The sequence below is a fragment of the Chiloscyllium punctatum genome, chromosome 4, assembly GCF_047496795.1.
Source record: "Chiloscyllium punctatum isolate Juve2018m chromosome 4, sChiPun1.3, whole genome shotgun sequence".
NCBI lineage: Eukaryota > Metazoa > Chordata > Chondrichthyes > Orectolobiformes > Hemiscylliidae > Chiloscyllium > Chiloscyllium punctatum.
This window is the reverse complement of record NC_092742.1, coordinates 95082911-95107011: the sequence shown is the minus strand read 5'-3', so window position 1 is coordinate 95107011 and position 24101 is coordinate 95082911. Positions and strand designations below refer to the sequence as shown.

Below are 24101 nucleotides of genomic sequence, written 5' to 3'. Positions count from 1 at the left end.
GAGCTTAGATCTGATATATAATTGATGAATCAGTTAGCTATGTCTATGACTTATTATTAATGTTTTTGGCATGCTGGTAGTCCTGTTTTATAGCTTCACAAGCATGAAAACTCATTGCATGTTGTTGCTGCTGGTATGCCTTCTTGTAGTTCTTGTTGAACCAGGTTGGCTTGATGATTATGTTCAAATTGGGATGATGCAAGGCGATGAATTTGCAGATTGTCTTCTTTCGTGCTGTGGGCCATTAGTAGCAGCATTCATGATCCTTGAACTGAGCACTTGTTTAGGCAAACTAAGAGGATTCCAATGCACTCCTTACTTGTACCTTTTAGATGGTCTATAGACTTTGGGGAGTCAGGACTAGAATTCTGTAGAATTCCTCGTCTTTGATCTATTGTTGTAGTCATGCTATATTTTTGTTTGATCCAGTTCAGTTTCTCGTCAATGGTAACCCCTAAGACAGGGATTCCCAAATGATAGATTGTGAATCCACTAGATGTCATGAGTAAAATTTGCACTCTTAGACTCCAAGGTAGCAATGGCTTATGTGGAGTGGCAACCAAATGCTGAGACTGCATAATTCATTGGCCTTTTTATAAGTGGCCTAACTTACTGAGCGCAGAGTTCTGAGCACTGTGTGGAAACACTGTGAAAATCAAACAAAATAGTAAATGCTGGAGAAAATCAGCAGCTTCAGCACCGTCTATGGAGAGAAATAAAGTTCATGTTTTGAGTCCACTTGAATATACTACAACAGGGTTGTAGTAGAAATTTATTTGAGATGACATGTTGCAGAGGATTTCTCCCCAGTGTGGCTTTCCTAGAATCGGTGTGAAATCCTAAAAGTTAGAGCTACTTGGAAAAATAATTCCATTTTTTTTAAAGTGTTCAATTTTTCCTCTTTCTGCTTTCTTTTCCTGCCCACCAACTGGCGCTGGAATATAGTTCATTCAAGTGGCAACATGTGATGAACGAAACATGTCACTTGATTCCTTCCCTCTTCGTTGATGCTGCCAGACCTTCCAGCACAGTTTGTTTTTGTTTCAGATTTTATAGGTTGTTTGCACATATATAACATTTGCCATGGAGATCATTAATTAATGATAAAAATGAGGAATATTGCCTGATTTTCTACCTTTCCCGAACTCATAATGCTGATGCCATATATTGTAATCCTCTTGCTATTGTCCACTGAGACTTAACACAATGACCTGCCTGCTTTGTAAAAGTAGTGTATGGAACAAGTGGAGAAGCCCCAGCTAAAATTTCACATGGTGGGTAAATCAGCTGTGTTTTCCATTTTATTTCACTGTCCAGCAAGGACTTATCTCTAGATGCCATGCACCACTCTGCATTACTAAACTATACAAACCAAGCAGACTGCTGGATCTCAGTAGCCTTTTCTGAAAAACTGAATGATATTAGGTGAAGGCAGAGTTTAAATTTGTAGTGAATCCATGTCAATTGACGAGCTTACTGACAGTCACTTTCAAAACTTAAACCTGCATAAGGTATAAGAACGAAGTGACCGTGCCCAATGTAAGGAAATACATTAAGGACAACAGAGACATTTAAGAGACAAAACTTTATTTGAAATAAAATGTGAAGGTTTGAATGTTGATCATCATTCAGACTCAATTTAGTCCCAATATGCAAAATTCTGACTCAATGCTATGCTTCCCTCAGTAGCTTTGATCACTATTTAGATTTGAAAGAGTAATTTTTAATCAGTGGTTTCAGCCAATGAAATACTGGACCAAGTAGATAATCCTGTAATTTTTGATTATGGTTTGAATTTACAGGAGAGTGAAGAAGATCTTGGCTTGTGGAAGGAGCAGTTTCATGAATTTATTGACATCAAAATCAATGGTAAGCAGTATTATTTCTGTGGTAAAAACAATGACTGCAAATGCTGGAAACCAGATTCTGGATTAGTGGTGCTGGAAGAGCACAGCAGTTCAGGCAGCATTCAAGGAGCAGCGAAATCAACGTTTCGGGCAAAAGCCCTTCATCAGGAATAAAGGCAGAGAGCCTGAAGTGGGGAGAGATAAGCTAGAGGAGGGTGAGGGTGGGGAGAAAGTAGCACAGAGTACAATAGGTGAGTGGGGGAGGGGATGAAGGTGATAGGTCAGGGAGGAGAGGGTGGAGTGGATAGGTGGAAAAGGAGATCGGCAGGTAGGACAAGTCTGGACAAGTCATGGGGACAGTGCTGAGCTGGAAGTTTGGAACTAGGGTGAGGTGGGGGAAGGGGAAATGAGGAAACTGTTGAAGTCCACATTGATGCCCTGGGGTTGAAGTGTTCCGAGGTGGAAGATGAGGCATTCTTCCTCCAGGCGTCTGGTGGTGAGGGAGCGGCGGCGAAGGAGGCCGAGGACCTCCATGTCCTCGGCAGAGTGGGAGGGGGAGTTGAAATGTTTGGCCACGGGGCGGTGTGGTTGATTGGTGCGGGTGTCCCAGAGATGTACCCTAAGCGCTCTGCAAGGAGGCGTCCAGTCTCCCCAAGGTAGAGGAGCCCGCATCGGGAGCAACGGATACAATAAATGATATTAGTGGATGTGCAGGTAAAACTTTGGATGTGGAAGGCTCCTTTAGGGCCTTGGATGGAGGTGTGGGCGCAGGTATTATTTCTGTATTAAGTTGACAATCGTTTGCTTGATTGCATCATACTTCTGGCTGTTACCAGAGTATCACCGCGTCAAAAGTTAAACATTGCTAAAAGAAAACTAGAAGTTGAAGTTCTTTTTAGCAATGTTTATGATCTGTAGTGTCAAGTATTAATGTACATAAAAAGCTGCACAGAAACAGTTCAGTTTGTGACTGGGCTAAATGCACAATCTACAAAGGACAGGTTTCCTTTCGTAAGTAATTTATTTTACACTTCTTCTTGAATGCTGTCCAAAATGAATGCTTTCATCTTCACTTTTGCCAACACAGTTCAAGTGGCAACAAAGACAAAACAGCATCCTGATTGACTAAGATGCTTTTTTTCCTTTTGTAGTCTTGACTTAACATTGGTGTTTATCTGAGCCTTGCCCACTGTTTGGGAAACTGTGTTGGCAGATCAACAGAGTCAAGTCTCTGTCATTTTATTGCATGCACGGGTCTCACAAGTGCACAGTTATTCTGCAGTTCTGGCTGGACACAGAAGCAAAATAGCCATGTAAGCTGAACAAATCAAGATCGTGCATTGTTGTATTACTTCTACTATAATGCAAGCAGCCTTCCTTTCATGGTAACTGTAGGGTATCTGACATCATCTCTATATTTGGAAAAGCATGCAGGAAAAAAATTAGGCATGTAAGAACTTTACCACATAACCAAGTTGCCATTTAGTCTGCATTTGGTTTGGAGAATGAGATTGGCAAAGGTAGTCTCAAAAATGGGTTCATAGAATGTTTTTTGGATTTTTCTTCAATCCATATATTCTACACCCCAACCAAACAGCAGCCTAGATATTTTCTAATCAATCTTTCAGAGATCTTATTGTGCACCTCTGGAGTAGATGGGGCTTGAACCCAGGAATGGTTCATCGGTAGGAACGTTACTAATGTATTCTAAAAGCCCCAGATGCAGACTATTCTAGACCTGTAATATGCAAAGAAATAGAATTGATCTGTGACCTCAATATAAAAAAAGATGTTATCTCTTTAAAAGTTTCTTCTAATTAGATATCTTGCAGCAGGGATAACAAGGCAATCAACTTGTAAACCACTGATCAACTGTTATGTTAACTCTGAATTGTGATCAAATTCCATTTAGTGTCAATACTGATTTTTAATTCAGAGATGCTTATCTTAAAAGTCTGCTTGAGGACATCCAAGGGAACTTTGCTGGTTTCAGTTTATTTGAATATTTGCTGAGAAATGTTTAGTGCAGTTTGGATTGATGTTTGTGTTGACACTCAGTGAGAGAAGATAGCCAAAGTAAATGACAGATAGCTAGGCCTGCACTGTAAACAGAGAAAAAGATATTTGGACTGCTGATAATCTTAAATCTCAGTTTGGCTTTTTTATGACAGAACAGACATTGTAATATTTGGTCTAGCTTATATGTAATTGAAAATCTGCAGCAGTCCTCAAAGAGTCTCGCCATTGGAAAAAAAAAGCAACCAGCAGATTAATTCTGAAGTATTGAGATCGAGCCAGAACAGAGATTGAAATTTCCATAATGTAGAGATTATTTTTATCTCTGGGTCATTTGAACTGAAGACAATTAAGCATTTCCAGAAGACTCTGTCATACCTATGAGATATCCCTACATAAGTAAACACAAATAAATTTAAGACTTATAGGGAAAAGACATACGTAAAATAAGGAGAGAAACTAAAAATATGACATATACAGTGAAAACCTGTGCTAAGACTGCAGGCATTCTCAAGTTGCAAATGGGTCCTGTTCTGGTTACCATTCGCAAATTGGGATGCAATGTGGGACAGTGTAAAAAAAAACCTTTCATAATTACAGGCAGTGTCTATGTGTTGGGTTTTTTTAATTACTAGATGTTATTTCTAAGATGTTGTGATCGCTGTTTCTGAGGGGATTTTTTACTCAGATCAGTTATTAAACCTGCCTCATTACCTACCTTTAAATCCAATGTAGCCTGATCCCTGGTTGGGTCCACAGCATATTCTTCTAGGTAACTGTCCCTAATACACTTTAGGAATTCTTCTTCGTGGCTAACTCTGCCAATCAGACAAACACAATCTACAAGAACATTAAAGTCACCCATGATTTTACCATGCCTTCTTTCCATGCTCTCACTATCTCCTGAAGTATGCTGTGTCCCACCCTGTAGCTACTCTTGGGGCTGAAAGACCTTTTTTATGTTCATTCACGGAATGGGGCATCATTGGCCAGGGCAGCACTTATTGCCTATACCTAGTTTAAGAGTCAACCACATTTCTGTGGAGTCACATGTAGGCCAGTCCAGGTAAGGATGGCACTTTGCTTCCCTAAATGAGATTAGTGAGCCAATTGAGGTTTTCCAACAATAATCGATGCATTCATGGTCATCATTAGATTCTTAATTCCAGATTTTTTAAAAATTGCATTAAGATTGCACCATCTACCATGGCAGGATTCAAACGATGGTCTCTAGGACATTACCTATATCTCTGGATTAATATTCTAGTGATAATATCAGGAGGCCATCACCTCCCCTCATATAGGTCATTAATATATATGCGCACACACGAAAAGCAAGCACCTGTCCTGACCACAAATTATCTCTACTACAAACCACCCTCAGTCCAAATAAAATCCATTTATCCGAACACACTGTTCCCGATAACTCCACCAAGCTTATGCCCATATTGCTAATGTGTCTTTTGTTCTATTTTATGCTGTTGTATGGCATTGTATCAAAAGCCTTTTAGAAATAGCCACACCACATCTACAACCCATATGAACCCTCTGTTACCTCTTCAAGTTAATTGGACATGATTTACCCTTAACAAATATATGCTACCTTTCTTTAATCAGCTTGCTTTTGCCTAAACAATTTTTAATTTTTCCCAAATGATCACTATGCAGTCAAGTCTTCTTGACTTTGTGGCTCTGACTTATGGAAAGAAAGCAAAGCTTTGCTTGTTTACAAGAGAGTGAATTTTAAAAGAGTATTGGTATGGATGATTTTTTAAAAAAATCTGAATTCCTTTACATTATTTTCCCTCCAACAATAGGCCCAACATCTGTTGGCTTGGATTTCTCCCTGCATGGCTTCGAGTATGTTTATGGAATTCCAGAGCACACGGAGAACTTACAGCTGAAAACTACAAGGTGGGAACTGCCGCAATTGAGAAGAGTAACCTGAGTCTTGTAACAAGTGACTGACTGTGAAAGAGATTCTTCCAGACTTGTGATCATCCCAAGGTTCCACTTTGGTTCAGCTCAGCATGCATTAATTGAAACCGATCAGGGATAACTTCAAAAAGAAGCAAGTGTTTGGAATAGTGATTGATTTACCTCTGGGGAGAGAGTACGGTTATTCTGCCACTTCAGAACTCTCTTCTTTCCAACTTCCTTTATTTCAAACTCTCCAGTTTATTTTTATCCTATTCTTTTAAAGTGCTGAGTACAGTTCCATTGCTACCAATCTCCCTCTTGACTCACTCAAGCAACTGTGCTTCATGGGTGACCGTAACTGATCGTTATTTTATGCCATCATAACATCCTCCAGTATGATTTATTAAGTACCATCAGAAAGTGTAACAATGAATGATTAGCTCTCCCCTTCCCACCATTCCCACTCATTTTAGAACTCCTGGTCATTTCTATAATCTCTACCAGCAGTTGTGACTTAGAAAAAACTGTACTTGGGGCTTAAACCTGATTTGTATGTCCCAAAAACACATATAAAATGTGATGTACAAACTGAATCTTTGGGAAATGACTGATCCATGACTGCAGTGAGTCATTAGTCATAGATGTCAAAGGAAACACGTCTTCACACTTATACAAATTAAGAATAACTAAACAATCATTGTTTGATTGATTTTATATATTTGCAGTCAAGAAGATCCCTACAGATTGTATAATCTGGATGTATTTGCATGTAAACTGCACAGTCGAATGGGAGTGTATGGCTCTGTACCTCTCCTCCTTGCACACAAACAAAACCAAACCATGGGGATTTTCTGGCTGAATGCTTCTGAGACACTGGTGGATATCAGCCTGAACACAGAGAATAAGGTGGGTGCAGAATTTCTATTGGCTGAATATGTGGAATAAATAGTGATTGAGTGATGTTCCAGTATATAATGTGCCTCATGTTATGTGTAATGATCCAATTTGAGAAATGACTATTTAAATAATGCCTTTCATGACCTTGGGTATCTCAAAATGTGTCACAGCCCAATGATAATTTTTGAATTCCAGTCATGGTTGTAGTTTAAGGAAAGGCAACAGCTAATTTCCACTCTGCAAACTCCACAATCAGCAGTTATACAAATGACCAGCAGCCTGTGTTGGCCATGCTGATCGAAGAATGAATTTTGGCTCGGGAATCAGTAGAGCATCTTGACTCCTCTTTGCCCAGAAGTGAAGTAATTTTTTTATCCACCTATTTAAAGCAAAAGTTCCTCAGTTTAATAATTATTGAAAGATATCACCTGCAACAGAACAACACTTCCTGAGTACTGTTCTGAAGTCTGAGTCAGATGCCTGCTCAGATATCTGGAGTGGAACCTGAACGCATTGCCTTTTAACTTGAATAAAGCCGGCACATTAAAAACTCAAGTTACAATGACCAGATCTTGAAATGACATTAGCCATTTCAGCAAAATCCATAGTGAATTTGCCTATTTTTCCAGTTGAAGAGAGTGTAGATTCTAGACAGACAGACATTTCATGATGAAGCATCACAGTACAATTCACAGAGCATGATCAAACCATGACATTAAGCTATGAAAGGAGATAGTAGATCAGTGTAAACAAAAGCTTTGTCAAAGAGATAGGATTTAATAGAGGGAAGGGGGATATAAGAATGAAATTCCAGAGTTTATGGCTTAGGAAACTGAAGATACAACTACAAATGGGAAAGTACGAGAGACAGAATTAGGTAAACACAGACATCTCAGAGGGTTGTGGGGTTTGAGAATATTATGGCAGAGGTAAAGTTGTGATTGTCCCAGTGGACAATAAGATTGTTCTATCATTATAACTGATGGTGAGTTTAAACATGGACGTGTTGCGCAGCCACAGTGACAATAATACCTGCAAATGCCTGGATCCATTGGTGACAGTTACAATGAGCCTATGTGGAAAATGTCAAATACAAGCACCACCTGAGCAATGTAATCATTCGCCAGTAATAGTACACACACAAATGATAGTTTACCGGAGTCCTCAATACTATGGGAAACGGAAGCCTCCAATAAGGAGAGCCATGGGATGCCTCCCCATTAATCTTTTACATAGCACACCTTATTCAGAAGTATGCTGAAGAAGCAATGTTTTGTACAAGCAGTAGTAGATGTAAATGTGATAGAATCACAAATATTGTTCCCCAGGCCACTACATGACCCAAGAATCTACTGACTGTAGATTGCAAATATGGGGCACAAGCAATCCTGTGGTCTACAATTCCCAAAATATACTCCAAGGTCAAGTAGACAACACAAGAATGGCAGCATTTATAGAGTCATAGAATCATAGAGCTGTACAGCACGGAAACAGACTCTTCGGTCCAACCCGTCCATGCCGACCAGATATCCCAACCCAATCTAGTCCCACCTGCCAGTACTTGGCCCATTTCCCTCCAAACCCTTCCCATTCACATACCATTCAGATGCCTTTTAAATGTTGCAATTGTATTAGCCTCCATGTACCCACCCTCTGCGTGAAAACGTTGCCCCTTAGGACTCTTATATCTTTCCCCTCTTACCCTAAACCTATGCCCTCTAGTTCTGGACTCCCCCACCCTCGGGACTCCTCCAACCCTGGCAACATCTTTGTAAATCTTGTCTGAACCCTTTCACATTTCACAACATCTTTCCTATAGGAAGGAGACCAGAATTGCACACAATATTCCAAAATTTGGCCTAACCAAGGTCCTGTACAGCCACAACATAACCTCCCAACTCCTGTACTCAATACTCTGACCAATAAAGGAAAGCACACCATACACCACCTTCACTATCCTATCTACCTGCAACTCCACTTTCAAGGAATAAGAACCTGCATTCCAGGGTCTCTTTATTCAGCAACCCTCCCTAGGACCTTAACCATTAAGTGTATAAGTCCTGCTAAGATTTGCTTTCCCAAAATGCAACACCTCGCATTTATCTAAATTAAACTCCATCTGCCACTTCTCAGCCCATTGGCCCTTCTGATCAAGATCCCGTTGTAATCTGTGGTAACCTTCTTCACTGTCCATCTCCAAGTTTGGTGTGTTCTACAAACTACTAACTATACCTCTTGTACTCACATTTTATGTAAGAGCTGACCCAAGAAAGGCAACATTGCATGTAAGGATATGTTGTGATATGCTTATAGTCCAGTGTATGAGAAAAGCTGCTCTAGGTCCTCATATAGTCTATATGACCTTGGAATGTCTTTTGGGAATTATGGACTGAAGATGGCACTTAATAAATCACCTGTGATTACATCTCCATGTCATGCAAAGGCATCTGTCTAAGAGTTACATTCTATCCATGTAGTCTGTGAGCTGGCAAAAATGACTAAACTAAGGTAAGGCACAAGTAACTATATATGTCTAAGATGTGTGATCTACATTTTAATATCATTTAATTTAAAATTTGGATTTTGAATTAGTGGCTTGTGTCTTTTGGTCTGTGAGGTTGAGGAGGTTTAGTTATTAAGTTGTCAGTATATCTAGAGCTATTATATTTTGGAAACCAGTTTGAGAAAGGGACCTCTTAGTGAATATTTGTTTGCATGGGAGAATTTTATGAGTAAATAGAGTAAACATTGAAAAACATTTGCCTGCTTTCAGTTAGAAGGACCAAGAATTGATTTTTTTTTGATTAGTAGAAAAAGCTTTGGTCACTTCATTAAAGTCCTGATTGAAGGTAAGTGTAAGAACATGATTCTGGAACAAGGAGTTAATTCAGAAATGATACAAACAAGTTGTCTTAGTATAAGGATTTAGTGTGAAATTTTCAGACCAGAAGTGTTTGGTTCGAACCATGTAGGGTTTATTTGCAGCAGAGTAAGTCTAAGTCTACTTGTGAGAATACTCAAGCTAGAAACAATCAGACTGTCATGAGTGGAAATTGAAAGTAACAAGTCTGAATTATCTTTAGTGTTTGTGCACTGTAAAGGGATGCTGTTAGAACATGTGGTATTGTACTTTTACTCTGTGTTTCAATAGTTTTCAAATTATATACAAAACTTGGTTTATTCTACTTTATCACTTATTTTGTGTCATAAATGTCTGTTTTATTGCTAAAACCAGATCTGCAGCATTGCACACTTGTGTTTTAGTGAAGTGCTACCTTGTTAGAATAAATTTTAATTTTTAAAAAAATTTATCAAGCCAGAGTTTAGTCTGAGGTGTCCTGTATCATAACATCCAGGATCATAACATCCCTGTCAGAATTACGAGTTCAGAAACTAAGCATGCAACTGACTCCTGGTGAAATGGGCATCTGTGAATCCTGCGTCTTGTGCAGAATCTGTTGAGTACATCTTTGCCAAATGCTTTGCAAAAGTCGAAACAAATTGCTACATTATCCAGTATACTACCTATATCTGTGGAAAGTCCTTAGAGAAATCAAGAAAGTTTGTCTGGTGAAATCTTCTTATTCCATATCAGTTGCTTCTTATATATGCAATGATGTCGGAGGAATCAGATGGGTAACAAAAACAGGATTCACTGGCAAAACTCAGCAGGTCTGGAAGCATCGGTGGGGGAGAAAGCAGAATTAACATTTTTTAGTCCGGAGACTCTTTATAAGATATCTCATGAGTTGCCTTTGTTATATTTGATATTTGATGGCATTTTATTAAGCTTTGCCTTTGTTTTCAACTTAACAAATATTGCTAGTACCACAAATTCCTGTCTGGTCACCTTAGCTGACCCAGGATACATATGTCTCAGCCACAGTTCAGTAGTTCCCCTAGCAACTCTTGAGTCAGAAGACTTTGGGCACAAAGACTTGAACAAATAATATAAATGGACACTTCAATGCAATCCTGAAGGAGCGTGACTGTATTGGAGGTGAATACTTTTGGGGAAAAATTATGTCCCATCAGGTTTGTAATCTGTTTTGCACTGGTGTTCTGGCCAACATTAATCTCTTAACCAGCACCAGTTTGATGACTGGCAGTTAACAAAGTGAGCTCACATTGGCTGGGTGGCATAGTTGATAATATATGATGATGGGATAGTGGTCCAGAATAAGACAAGAAAGTAAAGCCGATCACTGAAACTGTTATAATTCTTAATTATTTTTAACATGTTTGGATAATATAGAAATTAACTTATTTTTGAAATCAACAAGTGTAAAATATGAAATATACTAAGATCAATTCAATTTCCTGCTCCTATAACTTGTATCTTCCAAGCTGACAAATGAGCATTATTTGCTACTTGGAGAAAGTAAGGACTGCAGATGCTGGAGATCAGAGCTGAAAATGTGTTGCCGGAAAAGCGCAGCAGGTCAGGCTGCATCCAAGGAGCAGGAGAATCGACGTTTTGGGCATGAGCCCTTCTTCAGGAATCAGATTCCTGAAGAAGGGCTCGAAGGGCTCATGCCCAAAATGTCGATTCTCCTGCTCTTTGGATGCTGCCTGACCTGTTGCGCTTTTCCAGCAACACATTTTCAGCTCATTATTTGCTACTTACCAACAACACTCCTTACCTAATGCTCATGAAGTGCACTGAAAATGTTTGGGAGGCATGCTCTGTTGTGAAGTGGGAGTATTTGGATGAAGGCATTAGAATAAAGGTATACTTAAGAATCTGTATGTAGATCTAATGAAGGATCTAATAACTGAACATTTTTTTAATAGACTTCCTTGGGCAAGACAAAGAAATTAAAGACTGATGATGATGTGTTACCAAGGACAGATGTACGGTGGATGTCTGAGAGTGGGATAATAGACGCATTTATTTTAATGGGTCCCAGTGCTTTTGATGTTTTCAGTCAGTACTCAAGACTGACAGGTAGGAGAGTGCTTGACTGCAAGGAAGTAAGATATCTCTCTATTGCTGGAAATATAAAGAAAAGACTGTTATCTGCCTCTGATGAATAAAAGTAAACCTGAAGTTTTCATTCTGTGTAGATGTTGCTTGACTAGTTGAACATTTCTAGTAGTTGAACCCGATACAGTCCTCATCAAACATTTGCATTCTTTATTTGGAATTGTTGGATGAATGAGCAGGAGCAAATTAATTTGGAATTCTGTTTTGTTTGAATCTGTAACAGACATGATGCTGTATTTATGGGATTAGAATTTGGGGAGTTGAATTTTTTTTTTTACAAATATTCTGAAAGCTTTACCCCTGTTTGGCTTGTATAGTAATCTTTTCCTTGGTCTCCAGGTCTTCAGGCATTTCCTCCTCTGTTTGCATTGGGTCACCACCAATGCCGCTATAGCTATAAGGATGAAAATGATGTTGAACAAGTAGATGCTGGCTTTGACATGAATGACATTCCTAATGATGTTATCTGGCTGGATATTGACCACACTGAAGGGAAACGGTATTTTACCTGGGACAGGTCAAAATTTCCTAGACCTCGAGAAATGCAAGAACACCTACGATCTAAAGATCGGAAGGTAAGTGAGGCAGAATATAATCAGGCCATTACACAGCATGTAGATGCCAGCCGCATACTTGTACAGTGCAGACTTAGAGGGCAGTATGGTTCTAAAGGAGTAGTGAACTGTTTTGTAACAGACACAGTGAATGCTTAAGAAACTTAACAGGTCTGGCAGCAACTGTTGTGATAGAGTTAAGGTTTTGAGTCTGACATGACTGTTTTTAAGAACAGTTCTGAAGGACAGTCCCACTGGACCTGAAATCTTAACTGTAGCTCTCTGTAGAAGCTGGAGTATCTCCAGCATTCTCTATGATTATTTCAGATTTCCAGCATCTGCAGTATTTTGCTTTTGTATTGGAGAACTGTTTTGCCGAAAGGTGACTGCTCGTGGTGAGATCTATTTCCAATGGACTGGCCATGCTCTGTTACTTTTCCCAGTAGCCACGCCAGGTCTACTCAGTGAATGATCAATGAGAATATAAGGCTAAACCCAATTCTGTGCCACACTGAACCTTTCCAGCAGAGGCAATTGATAGTTAGTCATGAGTGGAGAATACTGGAGGATTTAACACTCAGATCTGCTGGAATGTGTCTTATTCAATGAGAACAGGAATCAATTCTGAGACTTAACTACTCCAAATGATGTCACAAAGAGTTCTGAAAGTTCAAGATTGGAATATCTATAATATCTTAGCCTATATTTTTCAATCAGTAAAGGCAGCATCTGTTTGTTTTTTTTCTTTACTTTTAGTTGCGGATTGAATAGGAATATGGTACTATCTTCAGTCTCATTACGTTTGTCATTTACTATTTTATTTACTTATATTAAAGCTATCTAGTACCTACCTTTCAGATGGTTTCAGTTTTCTTCATATCACTTATATTTTGTTCTCACCTGTAGCTGTTTTTAAGGGAGCCACGTTACTCAGCATCCTCTTTCCCTAAACTTAGTTTTAAAATAATTTTTAGTGTTGTCTTTAATATCCCTGGTGAGAGTTTTCTTTATTATTCATTCCTGGGATGTTAGCATCACTGGCAACACCAGGATTTGTTGCTGTTGAGCAAGGTGGTGGTGAGCCACCTTCTTGAACTGCTGTAGTCCATGGTATTTAAATACACGTACAGTGCTGTAAAGTAGGGAGTTCAGTATTTTGACTTAGCAGTAGTGAAAGAACTGTGATGTCTTTACAAGGATGTGCCTTGGAAGGAAACATGTATATTGAGGTGTCCTTATGCAATGGCCGCCTCCGCACTTCTGCAGAGAGCAGGTTCTGAATTTGGAAGGTGCTATTAAAGGAATCTTGGTGAATTGCTGCCGTGTATCTCACAAATGGTGCACACTTCTGCCACTGTGCAGTGGTCATGACGAAGTTAAGTGCTGCTATGTTTGAGATGGTACAAGCATCTTATTGTTGGAGCTGCACTTAGGCAAGTGCTGCTTCTGTATCTGAAAAGTTGTAAAGGGTTCTGCAAAATGTGCAGTCATCACTGATATCTTCACTTCAGACCTCAGGTTGAAGGGAGATTATTGATGAGGCATTTGAAGTCTCTACCCTGGGAACTCCTACATTGGTGCTTGAGGCCTCTAACAAGCACAATCATCTTTTTTTGTGTTTGGTAAAACTCCAACCAGTGGAGAGTTTCCTGTTGATTCGTATTAGCTAGAATTTTTTGCTCTTTTGTCCCACAACCAGTCAAAAGCTGCTTTGATGTCAAGGGCTGTCACTTGCAACTCAGGAAGCCGATACCTTGGCACATCTGGATTTATGATATTGCAAGTTCAGGATTCGAGGGGATCCGGTGGAACCCAACAGTGAGCAGCTTGTTGCTGATCAAGTGCTACTTGTTAGCACTGTTGACAAAATGATTCATCACTTTGTCAATGTTTGAGAGTGAAATGAATTGATAGGAGTAATCGATCTGTTTGGATGTGTTCTGAATTTTCTGAACAGGATATTTCTAGGCATTTCCATATTGTCAGCTCAATATAATCCTGTATTGATCATAATGATAAAGTTGTATGACCATGAAGTTACAGATTGTGGTTGAATGTAATTTTGATGCTATTGATGATCTACAGTTCTGTATGCATGCCCAGCTTTCAACTGCTTGATCCATTCTGATCTTATATAGCATATGGGCATAGGGCATTTACAGGAATGGTAATGGTGGTTGCTAGCACATTGTCTTTCAGGCATGATTCAATGAGTATGACTGTCATTGTGTTGATTGGCGAGTCTGTGGGACACCTATCTTGAATTTAGCACATATCCCAGATGTTAATGAGAATTTTGCATGGTTGGCCATTATGCCAGAGGGCCATTATGAATCAGCACATTGTTGTGGGTCTAGAGTCACATGTAGGCCAGACGTGAGAAGATGGCATCATTCGACATTTTTATATTCCAGATTTTTAACCTAACTATTGACTTCAGAGTTCACATTTGCATTGCTGGGCTTTGAATCCAGGGCCCCAGAATGTTGCTTGGATTACTGGGCAAGTGACAAAACCACTGCACAATTGCCTTCCCAGAGATATGACTTTGTTGTTTCTGCTGCCATTCCTTATAATTTTATTAGATTCCCTACAGTGTGGAAACAGGCCCTTTGGCCCAACAAGTCCACACCGACCTGCCGAAGCGCAACCCACCCATTCCCCTCTTTACCTAACACTATGGGCAATTTAGCATGGCCAATTCACCTGACCTGCACATCTTTGGACTGTGGGAGGAAACCGGAGCACCCGGAGGAAACCCACGCAGACATGGGGAGAATGTGCAAACTCCACACAGTCAGTCGCCTGAGTCAGGAATTGAACCCAGGTCTCTGGTGCTGTGAGGCAGCAGTGCTAACCACTGTGCCACTGTGCCGCCTTATATTATCTCTCACTTCGTTTACTGATTGGTTACAGAAGTATGCTCTTGCCCTTCAGGATATATACAAATCTTCTTAACTGAAAACTTCTTTGAACATCTTCACACTGTTCATCTATATTTTTACTAATTAACAATTCAGACCACCATACACTGGTCAATGTCTGCCTCATCTGTTCATAGTCAGTCTTATTAAAGCCTAGAATTGTAACTCTTCTTTCTACTTTCAAATGCGTATTAATTAACTTAATTCAGTTATATTGTGGTCACTGTGAGCCGAGTGTTCCAACAATGTTGACTAATTTTCTGGTTAATTACTCATCGTGAAATCTAATATAGTCTGTTTTGTCATTCATTCAAGAACACATTGGCTTACGTTATTCTGGAGTGGAGTGTCTTGTAGCATGCCCTGCTTGTAAAACTTGTTCATTCTCCTTTAGGTTTCAAACTATTTTGTCCACTATTTTGCTGCTGCATGCAAACTGATAAAAGTGGTGAGGAAATAAGGGCATCTGAGATCCAGGTGAATAAGCAGAACTGTGTATCTACTGAATTGATGAGGTTAAAGAATGGAGAAAAAAAGCAATTTGCCATTTTTTGGGACTTGCTGAATTTTCCCAATCTATGTGGAAAACGAAGTTCATCTCATTTTCCAGTATTTATGCATCCTGTTACATTATCACTGCTAGGTAGGTTGTAGACAACACATATGAAAATCTTCCATTTTTTCTCTCTTTTGTTCCTCGAGTCAACCTACCCAGAGACTTACTGCTGCTTTTCGCTCCTGATGATGCCCCCTTTTTCTAATGTTCTACTTTAGGTTTCAAACTATTTTGTCTATTTTATCAAGATTACAGTATTCCTTTTCCAACTTCCTTGTCCTCTTTAAGTACCTTATCATAAATTAGAATATTTGTCTCCCAGCTATGTCAAAATTGTAACCAAGATTCCATGATGGTCACTATTACGTGGAGTCCTCTTTTGCTCAGAGGATAGCAATGTTGCCACTGGGTCTGATGGTGGTTTGAAATCGCACTTAAGGACTTTAGCACAAGAGTCTAGGCTGATGCTAATGCAGTATATTTCAGATGAGATGATAAACTGAGGCCCATATGCTCTCTCAGGTTAATTTGAAAGATTCTATTACACTGTTTTGAAGAAAAGCAAAAGAGTTCACCTTGTATCCTATGCAGTATTTATCCTCAACCAGCTGTTCCTGAGAACTGCTGTTTGAAAATTGGCTGCTGTGACTCTTGCATTATAAAGTGACTACTGCTCAAAAGTACCTTTTGATTATAAAGCACTTTGAGGCTTTAACCTCGTAATATAAATTCAGGTCTTTGTTTCTTAATATTCTTCAAGCTGGATTTATACTTTTATTTCTGTTCTTTTACTTTGTTCAGTCTAATTTAAACAACTGACCTTGCCTTCTATTTTTGCACAATGGAATTTTTTTCATTACTTTTAACTTGGTACATTTCTTGATTTATATCATTCAGACAGAATTTTTTTTACTTTCGTACATCCAAAAGTACTCTGCAGCCAACAAAGTACTTTTGCAATTTAATCACTGCTGTAGAATCCACAACAGCCTGTTGCATGCAACAGACAAAAGAAAGCTAATGATGTTTGTTAAGGGATAAATGTTGGCCTGGAGATTTGAAGAACTCCCTTACTGTTTGTTGAATAATGGATCTTTTACACCCACCATAAAACAATAGATGAAGCAATAGTTTAATGCCTCATCTAAAAATTTAAAAATCACACAACACCAGGTTTTAGTCCAACAGGTTTAATTGGAAGCACACTAGCTTTCGGAGTGACGCTCCTTCATCACTATCACCTGATGAAGGAGCGTCGCTCCGAAAGTTAGTGTGCTTCCAATTAAACCTGTTGGACTATAATCTGGTGTTGTGTGATTTTTAACTTTGTACACCCCAATCCAACACCGGCATCTCCAAATCATGTCATCTAAAAATGGCTGTGTAGCTTTCTTCAATACTGAATTAGTACTGCTAGACATGATTTCGTACTCAGGTACCTGGAGCACAAACTTGAATCCATAACCTTCTTACTTAGGCTGTCACTGAATCAAGATGGACAGCAGGTAGATAGATGTCCAGATTGCAATTGCACATAGTCTCACCAATGCCACCCACCCATTCCTCCCTACATTGTTAGGTAGCTGAGCATGACTCATTGTTGAAGATGTAGGTGGAGAATAGTAACCAATTTATAGTTCCAGAAGTCTCCTGACAATTATTGAGTAAATCAGCACTTTCAGAGGAGGTATAAAATGCACCATACCATTCCTTTAGATAAGCATTTACTCAGTTTGTAGAGATCATTGTGTTTTCTTATGTCTCCAGCTAGTTGTTATCATTGATGCTCACATAAAAGTAGACAAGAAGTACCCATTCTACTGTGAAGCCAAATCCAAGAAGTACTTTGTCATGGATAAAGATGGTGAGGAGTACCATGGCTCCTGTTGGCCAGGTAAGGAAACAGTGAAACTTCTTAGGTGATTAACATTTTCTGGGGGTTTTTTTGTACTTTGTAAGTGTGCAGTAATATTTGTTCCACAATATTCAGGCCTCAAACCTGACAAAATATGCGTGGGTGGAATTTTCTCCATATTTTGCATTGCTTAATTGCCAGTTACTCGTTCACTTGACACACTCATTCCCTCCCTCTCTCTTTGATGTCAGCCTCAGCTCAGTGGTGAAGCTCTTGCATCTGAGTCAGAAGGTTTTGAGTTCAAATCCTGTTCCAGAAACTTGAATGTGTAACCTAGACTTTGCAGATGAATTCTTTCCATCAGCATTCATCTTCAGCTGATATCACAAGAAACAAATTGCCTGGCTACTTATTTTATGATTTATGAGACTTTAATGTGTGAAAAGTGGATGTGGCCATTCTCTCCTTTATGCTTAGATATTTTTGAATCTGCTGATGTCATGATAGGTCTGAACTGGTTGATGAAAAATATTAGTACATTCTAATTCTGTTTCCTAGAAGTGTGATTTGCTGCTGGTTTCATAGTATGAATTCTCCAAATTCTGCTTTGGTCCAGGTATATCAAGAATTAAGTATCTTGCTGTCCACTCCTATCATGAGTGTCAGGTTTTTGCAAGATATGAATAAACAGGAATTTGTTTTTGTATTTTTGTGCATTATTAGGTGTGTCAGCCTATTTAGACTTCACAAATCCCATAGTCCGCAACTGGTATGCCAACAAGCACGGATTGGACCAATACAAGGTAAGTATTTTAAAATATTTATTGTCGCAGTTGAAGGTTGCAGGCGAAAGGAGGTGAGACTGTAAATAGGGGACGCCAGACTGGTTTTTGACTGTAGAAGAGAACACAAAAGAAGGGATTTACATTATTTCATAACTTTGAGGCAGAATATGTTCGAGTTCGAGACAGTGTGGCATCTTTGAATTTAAGTATGGTGTCATTGAAGGGATGAGAAACATATACAATTTCTGGGGAGAGGAGGAGATTCAGACAAACAGTCGTCATAAAAATGTGGATAAAATCAAGGGAGTTGAGGTGGAAGTTGAAAGGTTTGACCCGTCAAGTCACAGATTGTTTATAATCAACCTTTTGAGTTGTGGTATGATAAACCTCTGAAGCAAGTGGAGCTTGAACCCAGGCCTCCTGGTTCAAAGGTAGGAATACTATCAGTGTGTTACAAAAGCCCTATCTATCAAGTCACTGAACTATATTTTCCACTGCCAAATCGCCTGTGTTACTTTTCTCTTTTATCCTCCACTGATAAGTCACCCATGTTTCTGAATCAGTTACCAGTTTAATCCGGCAAGTCGCAGATATTTTGCTTCCCAACTTTTCAAAGATGCTGTTATATACCTCTGAGTCCTCTGGTTCAGATATAGGGTCACTAACACTGCGCCACAAGAGACCTCCCAACCACCAATCTCGGATATTTTCTAATCATAAAAATGTAGGGGATAGGAGCAGGAGTAGGCCATTTGACCCCTTAAGCCTGCTCCACCATTCAATATTACCATGGCTGATCATCGAACTTAATGCACTAATCTCACTCTCCATTGATCCCTTTAGCCACATGAGCTATGTCAACTGTCTACTTGAAAATGCATGTCATTTTGGCCTCAACGACTTTCTGTGGTAGTTAATTCCAAAGGGTTACCACTGTCTGAGTGAAAACATTTCCCTTCATCTCAGTCCTAAAAGGTTTACCCCTTCCTTGAACCTTTGGTTCTGGACTTGCCCACCATCAGGAATGTCCTTCTTGCATCTAACCTATCTAGTCCTGTTAGAATTTTATAAGTTTCAATGCGATCTCCCTCATTTTTCTAAATAATGGTGAATGCAATCCTAACTGACTCAATCTTTCATGACAGAGTCATAGAGTCACGTACAGCATGAAAATAGACCCTTCAGTCTAATTAGTCCATGCCGATCATAATTCCAAACTAAACCAGTCCCACCTGCCTGTATTTGGCCCAAATCTTTCCAAACCTTTCATAATCATGAACTTACCCAAATATCTTTTAAGTGTTGTAACTGTACCTGCATCCACCACTTTCTCATTCCGCACACAAACTACTCTTGGTAAAAAAAAGTTACCCCTTAAATCTTTTTAGAACCTTGAAAATATGCCCTTGAGGTTGGACTCCTTGACCCTAGAAAAAGACCATTGTCATTCATCTTACCTGTAACCCTCATGATCTTATCAACCTCAAAAAGGTCGCCCCCTCAACCTCCTATGCTCCAGTGAAAAAGGTCCCAGCCTTTCCAGTTTTTTTTTTAAACTCAAACACCCCATTCCCGGCAACATACTGGTAAATGTTTTCTGAAGCTTCTCTGTTGTAATAATATCCTTCCTGTAACAGGATTGCACACGGTACTCCAGAAGGGGCATCATCAATACAACCTAAACATGATGTCCCAACTCCTCTCCTTAAAGGTCTAAGCAATGAAGGCAAGCATGCTCAATGCCTTCTTAACCACCCTGTCTACCTGTGATGCAAATTTCAAAGAATTATGTACCTGAACCTTATGTCTGTCTGTTCCACAACACTATCCAAGATCCTACCATTAATTGTGTAAGTTCTGTCCTTACTTGTACTTTCAAAATGCATTAGTCCTGCCATTCCAGGAATCAGATTTTATTACACACCTTTGGAACAGGTGGTGTTTGAACCTGGGTGTCCTGCTCAGTATTAAGGATAGTAACGCTGCACCACAATAGTCTTTACCATCAAGTCACAGGTATCTTCTAATCAACCTGCTTAGTGATGGTATTACACATTTCTGCAGCAGAGAGGTGTTCTGGCTTAGAGTAGGGACACTGTCACCGCACCACAAGGCCTCAGCGATCAAGACACATGATGATATTTTCAAATTAATCTGTTCAGGAATGTTATTACACACTTCTGGATCAGGTGAGATTTGAATTCTGGTCTCCTGACCCAGAGGTAAAAACACTACCACTGAATGTCATGCACCCTTCAACTATCAAGTCACAAGCTAACTGATTTGATCCAACTGCAGAAAATCATATTTTAAAGCATTATCTATTTGTTTTTACATTATCAGGAGAAGGGATAAAGTATTCTAAAAACAGTGTGAACACAAGAAATCAGGGTTACTACATGTCTGAAGGATCAGCACCAACAAAAACTATGATGACTTTACCTTTTTTTGTATGAACCCAAGAATTTTGTGAAGGTCATGTGTTTCTCCTGTGTGTGAAGTTCTCTGATCTTGCCTGAGTTGTAAGAAAAAGGCAGAAAAGAATCTCATGCAAAAACCAGAGAGGCACAAAATAGATCAGAGCAATAAATATAATAAAGGCAAAATACTGCAGATACTGGAAATCTGAAACAAGCACAGAGAATGCTGGAGAAGCTCAGTACATCTGGCAGTATTCATTAAGACAGAAACATAGTTAATGTTACGAGTCCAGTATGGCTGTTCTTCAGAAATACATCCAGTGTTTCCAGGGCAACCTCCTTTAGTACTCTGGGATACAGATTATTAGCCCTTGGATTATGTCAGCCATTAACTTCATTAATTTCTCGAACAGCATATCTTTTTTTGGTAATATTGATTTTCTTCAATTCTTACTTCATACTAGACTCCTGCTTCTCTAATTATTTGTGTCCTCTTTTGTGAAGGTAGAACTAAAGTATGTGTTCATTTCTTCTGCCATTACATTGTTCCCCAAGTAATTTCCCCAGTTTCTGACTATAAGGGACCTATAGTTGTCTTTGCTAATTTTTTATGCTAATGATGTGGAGGAGCCAGTGTTGGACTCGGGTGGACAAAGTTAAAAATCACACAACACCAGGTTAGAGTCCGACAGGTTTATTTGGAGGCACTAGCTTTCAGAATGCTGCTCTTTCATCCACCTGATCCATGCACCTTCCAAATAAATTTGTTAGACTATAACCTGGTATTGAGTAATCTTTTATAGAAGCTTTTAAAGTTAGTTTTTATGTGTCCTGCAAGTTTGCTCTCATACTTTATTTTGCCCCTCATGATCGAAGTTTTTGTCGTCTTGCTCAATTCTAAACCTCTCCCCTGGCTTCCTACTTTTTCTAATAATTTTATGTCTATTCTTTAGATTAATTTATTTTGTAAGTTATTTTTGTGGCTGATAATATGAACAATTGTTTTAATTAATGTATAGTTTCCTAAAATGTTGTTGATAAATTGGGGGTGTTTGGGGAATGGTGTACCTCATTCACAAATACTCAGACCTAAACTTTCACAAACAAGGACAGCCTCTTCTTTCATTAACTTTAATAAACTTGGGGAGCCTGTTACAAAAATGGCTCTGAAGGACAACTCCAGACATCATTTCATTTTCACAGGAATTTTGGTTGGTTTTGGAATGGGTTTTAATTTGCATATTTAAACTTCACAATTTGATTTTATCTGACTTTCGCTTCAGTGTTCAAAATGTTGAAAACACAAGTTGCTCACTTTCGACTTGATAAGAGAAAGTCCAAAGCTGCTGGAGTCCTTCGGAGAGGTAGATCTGTTTGTTCCTGTCAGTTGACTTAAATCCATATGTGATCATTCCCGGATTAGTGCTACATGACTCTTTTCACAGCCTTTTGTTATCACAGTCTGATGTCTGTCATTTCATAGTTTGACAGCTCCAACCAGCTGTACCCTCTTTGTCCTAGAACTTGCCTTTATAAGGAATTCAAGGAAATTAAATGTGGTGAATAGATTTTTATCAATGAGAGTTTTTTTTTCTTAAATAGTTAACCCTTCAAAAGACATTTGGGAACTCCATCTCCTCTGAGTATAGGTCCTGAGACCTGGCCATGGAAGTTCAGTTTGCAAGATGTATGAGCACATAATGGTGGACATGGGTTGCCACTAAGTTGACATAGGAAGGATAAAGGGCCATGGTCTGTGGGTAGCATAGGTTACTAAGATAGTAGGAACTGACATGGGTAGGATATGGTAAGTATCCTGAGGTTTCAATCAGCATTTAATATAGCGTTTCATTTCGAAAAGAGACAACCTCATGCTCTCACTGCCTCTCCATCTGGCGGGCAAAACCCAGCCCCTATTTTTAATTCTGTCCAGTATGTTCTTTCAGATCAGATGATGGCTGCTTTATTTTGGGATCAGAACTAAATTTGCTGATCTCACCAAAGGCAGTCTAGGGTCTATTCCAGTTGAAACTAGCACACCAGCAGTTGGCTTTGTGTGCCATAAGTACACAAATTAGAACTGAACGCCAAGCCGTCTGAAAATAATGCATCATATTTGGGGCCAGGATTTCTGGAGTTGTGCCTCCGTGGAAATTGAAACACTTGCTCAGGTATTGCACTTGTTACTATTCAGTGATCTGTGCAAGTGTGTGAACATAAGTTGGGGTTGGATTTGAGCTCATATGGTGCCTTCCCTACAGTAAAATAAACTATGTGAGCAAAGTGAAATTTGTCCTTGATGATGGTGGTGAAAGGGATTAAATGACCTATCAGCTCTTTCCAACCCCTGTTCAATTTTCTTCTTAATTTCTTTCAGTTGTATCTGGTAAACTGGTTGCTGATTCATAATTGCCTATTTTATCAAAGACCAGTTTCATCCCAATTACAATTTAGACCCATACATGGAATATTATCACATTGGGGCAAGAAGTGCCCATGGAATGCAATTAAGAGCAAAGAGGAGGAAAAAGAAAGGAGAAAGCAGTTTGTTAATCCATGGAATGCATTTCTGTTTTGCAGGATTCCACAGATATTCTTTTTGTCTGGAATGACATGAATGAGCCAGCTGTGTTTAGTGGACCTGAACTCACTATGCACAAGAATGCAATGCATGCTGGTGGATGGGAGCACCGAGAGATGCACAACCTGTATGGTTTTTATCAGGTAAATGATGATTTGTGCAACTGGCATATAGATTGTTTTCTGGAGATTGTTGGAGTCCACATTATCAGTAACTGTAGTGGTGGAGAACTAGTAATTCACAGACCTACAAGATGGATTCATTATGCATTGTATCCTGTTCTAACTGGAAATTTATTTTTGTGAATTTTGTACTCATTGAAGTGAGAGATGTTATTAGGAATAAAGATTTCAACCTTTCTCCATAAAATAAGTTTTTAATCCCAGGAATGAATCAAGTGAATGCTTTCTGAATTGCTTTAAAAACAATTTTTTTTCATGTAAGGATGAGGTTCTTTCTAATTTTTTCTGGTGTTGTGTGGACCTTCAAAGTGCAGCAGCTTCCAGAGCTGGCTGTGTGTCTTAAAGGGAACGTTGATAAAGAGATCAAAGCTGTATGTAGTGCTCAACATATGGTCTCAGTAATGCCCTGTACAACTGCAATAAAACTTCCTGACTGTAATATTCCAACCACTTTTAACATAGAATAGTATAGCACAGGAATAGGCTCTTCAGGCCACCATGTCTGTGCTGACCACAGTGCCATTCTAATCTCATCTGCCTGCCATGATTCGTATCCCAGTATTCTCTTAACTTCACA

General features: G+C 39.2%; 1 protein-coding gene across 1 annotated transcript in view; it reads left to right on the top strand.

Annotated features, from left to right (window-relative positions):
* Positions 1-24101, top strand: part of LOC140476552 (neutral alpha-glucosidase C-like) — a 117796-nt gene that overhangs the window by 44820 nt on the left and 48875 nt on the right. The window contains exons 8-15 of the mRNA XM_072569334.1: positions 1803-1869; positions 5681-5777; positions 6509-6689; positions 11475-11628; positions 12007-12242; positions 17469-17595; positions 18280-18359; positions 23342-23485. Coding sequence (XP_072425435.1) covers positions 1803-1869; positions 5681-5777; positions 6509-6689; positions 11475-11628; positions 12007-12242; positions 17469-17595; positions 18280-18359; positions 23342-23485 — 1086 coding nt within the window. The remainder of the gene's footprint in view (positions 1-1802; positions 1870-5680; positions 5778-6508; positions 6690-11474; positions 11629-12006; positions 12243-17468; positions 17596-18279; positions 18360-23341; positions 23486-24101) is intronic.